Source organism: Calliphora vicina, chromosome 5 (assembly GCF_958450345.1).
Source record: "Calliphora vicina chromosome 5, idCalVici1.1, whole genome shotgun sequence".
NCBI lineage: Eukaryota > Metazoa > Arthropoda > Insecta > Diptera > Calliphoridae > Calliphora > Calliphora vicina.
This window is the reverse complement of record NC_088784.1, coordinates 56,655,098-56,661,097: the sequence shown is the minus strand read 5'-3', so window position 1 is coordinate 56,661,097 and position 6,000 is coordinate 56,655,098. Positions and strand designations below refer to the sequence as shown.

Here is a 6,000-nt window from a genome sequence, read left to right as displayed (position 1 = left end):
GTTTTGTTTTTTTGTTGTTATTGAAATGTTGTACTTGATGTAATATCAACGCCACCTGTACAGTAAATTCGCCTTGGGCTCGATATGTTTGAAAAAATTTTGAATCTTTTTTCAATTTAATTTTAATTTTCAATTCTATTTTAAAATAAAGTGTGACTTTAACAAAAAATAACTTTAAAATTTCTTTCATAGTTAGGGTGATTGTTTTAGATGATATTTTCCTGATGTTTTGCTTTATTCACCAATTTTTCTTTTCTGCTTATAACATCGACTTATTAATATAAAAACAAGATTTAAATTAAACACAGATTACGGGAAAGAAAAGACAATTCTTGATTACAGAAGAGACAATAAAAAATATAATGATATTTTGAATTATTTTAAAACAATTATTTTATTTGAAAAAAAAATTAAAAAATATTTGAATAAAATATGTCTGTCTGTTCAGTAACTAAACACTATTACGTATTACAACAAATGATCATCGAAAATGGTTCACGTTATACTTTGGCGTTCACGTTCTCCAAAACTTGTCAAATTTGGTAATAATTAGTAATAGTGTTTTGTTTCTGAACAGACTAAATATTTAATTACATTTTAATGCATTGACAATTTAAAGCTAACTTAATTCTCTAAGTTCTACAAGGTATGGTGACATTTTCAGGTTTAATTAAAACATACGACGAGGATAATGTAATGGTTGTTGTGGCTGTTGTCCAGGTTGTCCCGACATAACAGTGATTTGTTGGCGCGAAAGCTGTTGGGGATCATGACCAGCCGAACCTCGGCCTGGAACATAACCCTGAGCAATACTCGTGCCAGGTTTCGGATTCTAAAAGGTAAAAATAATGAATGAAATTAAAATAAAACCGAAAATTTTAATGTAAATGACGTTACATATACCTGTTGTGGGCCACCACTTATTTGCATAACATTGGGATGTAAAGGCATATTGGGTATTAGGGGAGTGTATACAACACCCTCGGGCAGTTGATGCGGTGGTGGTCCACCATGTGTTGGGGGTCCGTCGTGTTTCACTTCAACGTGATAACGATCAGATATTTTTTCCATAGTTATTTGTGGTTTCTGCGATTGCACACTTGATACGCCACCAACTCCGCTCCCACCAGACTGAGAAATTGGGGGCTGATCCAAGTTTATATGATACACTTGCGTGGGCTTCTGTCCTGGTACATCCGATTTCGGAACGGGCACTGAAGATGTAGGAGGTAACTCCAAATGATAACCCTGTCGAAGTGGTAAATTATAGTGTGCATATATAATTGCTGGGCCTCTGGCATCCGGCGGAGGTTGTGGTGGAGGCGCATTACTCGTCGTTTGATAAAATAATGTTCCCGGAGTCTGATATTGTGTATGCGGTTCTGCAATAACAAATTTAAATTGCTATACATATTTAAAACTAACTTTCGTTTGTCTAATAAAACTCACTATTCCATAAAACTCTCGCAGAGTCAGCACCGCGACGTACTTCTTCATGTTCTTAACATAATTATAATAAATTAATAATCGAAATCTTTATTAAAATTATGAGTTTTTAGGACTTACTTGGCTGTGAATAATTTGTTGTTTTGTAGTATCCCTGTTGGGTGGGTGAAGGGCTTCGTCCTCTTTTTACGGGAGCATTATTTGGAGGCTGTAAATTCAATTTTAAACATTTATTTATTCTAGTTTAATTTCGCTTATTCAAATATGTTGGTATTCATTGGCCAAATAATTTTATTCATTTGAATACATAATTTATTACGATAATTCGAATAACAAACCTAATGTTAATATTAAACAAACCTTTGTCAATATCGGCATTTGATGATGTTGTACTCTGACTGGTGGTAAAAATACCTGTGGTTGCGGTGCACTTGCCTGCTGTGCTTGTAAAGCCTGCATAGCATACATTTCATTGTCCTTTTGTTGTTTCTTACGATTTTCATCTTCATTTAGAACTTTTTTCAATTGCAAGAACAATTGCTGTTTCTGATTGTGCAACTCTTCCAACTTTTGCTCTAACTTGGAAATCTGGCCACGAGTCTCTTCTAATGTCATGTCATTCTGACGTTCTCGAGCCTCACGTTCTTTCCGCAAGCGATCTTCTTCTAATTTGGCTTCAAATTCTATTATTTAAAAGCGAATGATTTATTAAGTAAATATTTTATTTGAGCATATATCTCCAGTAATTAAATTACCCTCTTTTTTTCGCTGCCTTTCCTTGTGAATAAATGATTTTAGAGCTCCGCGAAGTTTTTCTTCGCGCTCTGCTTTCGCAGCAGCTTGTACCGCCGCATTCGTGGTGTTATTTGACCCCGATGCAGGCGGCATTTTAGAATTAAACTTTTTTTCCGTAATTTTGACGATTTTTTCAACCAACTTGAGCCAAGTAAAATATAAATTATATTATATTTCTTTTATAGAATTTGTAAACTTTTAGTAAACGCAGCAGCTGTTTCACACTGTCTATTTTGTGTTTTCTTATAGGGTATGTTCAGCGCAAGGTGTATTATTAACAGAGATGCCAACACTTTACCTTACAATTTTGAAATTGATTTCGAAACAGAATTGTAGTGTTCAGATATAGTAGCGAAAATTGGTAGAATTAGCTCCGAAGGAAGGTGTGGTAAATGTGAAGTTGAAAATTTTTGACGAAAGACACATTACGAGAATTACTAATTTATAAAGATCAATTATTCGAATAATTTTAAATATGTAATCATATTATTCGAATAACATTAATTAACTTATACAAATTATTCGAAAAGTAGGAAAATCGAATAATTTTGTTGAAAGAGGAGATCAAACTCTCCAGTCTAAAATACATTTCAAAACCAATGGATCATCCAAATCCCCTTGCCAGGGAGTTGCTGTCATTTGAAGGTCATAGACGACTGAGGCGATTGGAAACACTGGATCTGGCCAGATAATCATTTAACGTACACTCATGTTGGACATTGCAGCGGCAATAACAACTTTAGTTTTAGTTTAGGTTAAGATTTTAATACTTATTGTAAATTTCTCAAGAGAAAAATTCCACAAAAAATATACATTGGCAGCAGGTTTGAAAATACGCATTAATTCAAATACCTGATTTTAAAATTTCTCAAATCGACGCTATCAAGGTGTATTTAAAAAGGTGACAGCAGTACCGGCGTATATTTTTTATATATGTAGTTTGGCATTGTTGCCAGCTATTTCTATAATCAGCTGTGATCCCGATGACAATTAATTAAATGCACCTTTGACGCTATCTTGCCACAAGTGAAACATTTAATGTCGTTTATTTTGATATAACTTTAAACTGACTCCACCTTATATGAATTCGCTTTGATAAATGTATAATTTTTGTAGTAACATTTACAATGTTGTCGATGTCCATGTCGCTGAGTTGGAAGATTGAAGATCCAGAAATTTGGGTAACAACTCTAATTTTATTTTCTTGATGATGAATTAATTCATTTAAATGTGTCATTTAATAGTACGACGTATGTATCTTTCACTGAACATACCGCAGGCGTCAAATTTAAAAACTTTACAACACTGTTGTTTTGAGACAAATCAATGCAACCCTGCCATTTATCGGAGAAGAAGAAAAGATAACAAAACAGAATTGGAAAAACTGACATTACGTTTTTTGTTCTCGATCCTGTAAGAAGTTGAGCTCGCTTTTATTCGGATTTGTTTTTTCTTCTTTTCAAAGCCTTTTGTGTAGTTGTGCATAACTATTTGAATGGAAATTTATTTACTATTGATTACTAAACTTTGCTAATAAGTAATTAAAAAAATTCATTAATAATTCGTTTAGTGTGCAAAAAAGGGGTGTGTTGTGTTTATTATTATTTTCCATTTCAAGTGATAAAAGTGTACATACATACGTATATAATAAAATATTTTTTTATATTATACCGGAAAAATAATGTAATGCCTAAATAAACATAGAGAAAAGAAAACGAAATACAGAATTTTCATAAATAAAAATAGAGCTATAACAAATAAATACACATATAATACATACTAACAGCCAAGCACGAGTGCAACGAAGCGTTTCTTTAGTGCAGCAGCAGCAAATACATACAATTTTTCCATCATCAAACAAAAAGAGGAATAAAGACCAGACAGGCAACATACCAAATTAAGAAGAAAAAAACCCAACCAGCCAGCAAGTGAACCAAAGAACCTGAACAATGGCGAGTAAGTACAATTCCAGACATTCTTATTTCAAGAAGTGAAAAAAATCAGAAAACGTTCTCGTCTTTTTTATTTTTATTATTTGTTATTTTTATTAATTAACTCCACCGGTAATGATAAACATACACACAGATCAGATGAACTTACTCGCTACATTTTTATAGTTTTTGTTAGTTTAGTATTTTTTTTGTTTAAATGAGATTTACACTTTTACTACCTACCAATTGTGTTTATTTTACTTAATATAAACAACAATTATAATAACAATAAAAGAAGTAGGAAAGAATTTGTTATAGTTGAACAAATCTAATGTTTGTTTAGGGATGCAATACTACTATTTGTTTTTGTGCTCTTATACTGTTAACAATGTTGGCTGATCATAAAAATATATTGGAAATAACATTGTCAAGAATTTTTAATTTCCAATTGGATTGTTATTTGTTTTTGACATTTTACACCATATTTATAGAAACTGTTTTACAGTAACGTGAATCATAGGTTTGAAGTTTCACACAATTGAAAAATCAATATTTATTATATTGTTCTTGCTTCTGTTTCCATCATCGTAGAAAGTCAGCCAGGCATCCAGCCAGCCAACCATTCACTCAGTCATCATCTGGTAACAAATAAACAAATACTGTAACAAAGTACCTCCACCCACTTCCTGCCTATTTCCATCAACATTTATATGTATCACCCAGCCATTTTTAACCTTTTCTCGCATCGACGCCGCTCATCGCCTAACCCCTCCTCAAAACTCGTTTTATTCTATAATGATCCCATGTTTATCCAACGATTTACAGGATTCTCTCTTGTTTTTTATTGTATAATTTACATTCATAAAAGATTTTCTTATTTACATACAGTTGTGTTCAGTAAAATAGAAATATTTCGGAAATCGTGTAGATAAGAAACTACATATCGTCACCTAAAATGCAAAATAACGTAACATCACTTTTCATAAGTCTATAGGAGAAGCAAAAAACGATATAAAATGAAAACTACTTGAGATATTGAAACAAAATTTTCAAATTTGAATTACAATGACTCTAGAAATATATTTTATAAAAAAAAATAATTTTTTCAAAGCACACTTTAAGATATGTGGCTTACGTTTTTTTGAATTGTTATTTTCTGAAACAAAAAAACGTATCATCAATATAAATTTTTATTTTTTTTTTATTTTAAATAAAAGCATTTTTTTAATTTTATTATGTTTTTTTTTTATTTTTAATTACTAACGACTACTTTTTTAAACTAAAAAAGTTTCTTCATTAAATTTTCATTAAGAATGCAAAAAATATTCAATTGCAACAAATTTATTAAAAAAAATTAGGATACTACATAAAATAAGGTAAAAACGATTTATTAATTAATTACTCAAAGCGTATACCTACGTTATTTTGTTCAAGAAAATCATATACTTAATGATACTTTAGTTTCAATTTTGGTTATAACATGGTTATTTTTGATAGTAAAATTTTAAAATTTTGTACACATATGTAATATGTATGATGTAGTGAATCGTAATCAATAATAAAATCATTTTCGAATTTTTTGATGATACGTTGTTTTGCATTTTAGGTGACGATATGTATTTGTATGTTAGTTAAATTATTAAAGTTTATTGAAATTGTATCAATAATTTAAAAGAGTAAGCCCCATTTTCACGACTTCTAGTTATTTCTTAATTTAAAGTTATACTGTCTGTTAACATAAAAAACATTAGGTAATACAGAAGTAAAGCTACTTCTACTGTGCCGAATCTTATATACCCTTCACCAAATTATACTTTAAAATAAAAAT

At 30.8% G+C, this 6,000-nt stretch overlaps 2 protein-coding genes across 4 annotated transcripts in view; one reads left to right on the top strand and one right to left on the bottom strand.

Moving 5' to 3' along the window:
- Positions 1-368: 368 nt before the first annotated feature.
- On the bottom strand, positions 369-2,424 carry LOC135961691 (uncharacterized). Of its 2 annotated transcripts, none has more exons than XM_065513231.1 (6): positions 2,202-2,424; positions 1,807-2,129; positions 1,567-1,654; positions 1,450-1,500; positions 898-1,382; positions 369-832 (listed from the first exon to the last, which is right to left on the bottom strand). In XM_065513231.1, exons 1-6 carry the CDS (start codon positions 2,332-2,334, stop codon positions 671-673), a joined length of 1,242 nt encoding a protein of 413 aa, XP_065369303.1. In that variant the 5' UTR covers positions 2,335-2,424; the 3' UTR covers positions 369-670. The 2 variants fall into 2 exon arrangements, with proteins under 2 accessions (XP_065369303.1, XP_065369304.1); XM_065513232.1 differs by having other exon boundaries at positions 904-1,382; positions 2,202-2,423.
- A 1,171-nt stretch (positions 2,425-3,595) lies between these two features.
- vimar (visceral mesodermal armadillo-repeats) overlaps positions 3,596-6,000 on the top strand; it is a 46,187-nt gene continuing 43,782 nt past the window's right edge. Inside the window, exon 1 of one of the 2 annotated variants that reach the window (XM_065511786.1) lies at positions 3,596-4,197. In XM_065511786.1, coding sequence (XP_065367858.1) covers positions 4,191-4,197 — 7 coding nt within the window. In that variant the 5' untranslated portion in view covers positions 3,596-4,190. The remainder of the gene's footprint in view (positions 4,198-6,000) is intronic. The other variant, XM_065511785.1, reaches the window with a different exon arrangement.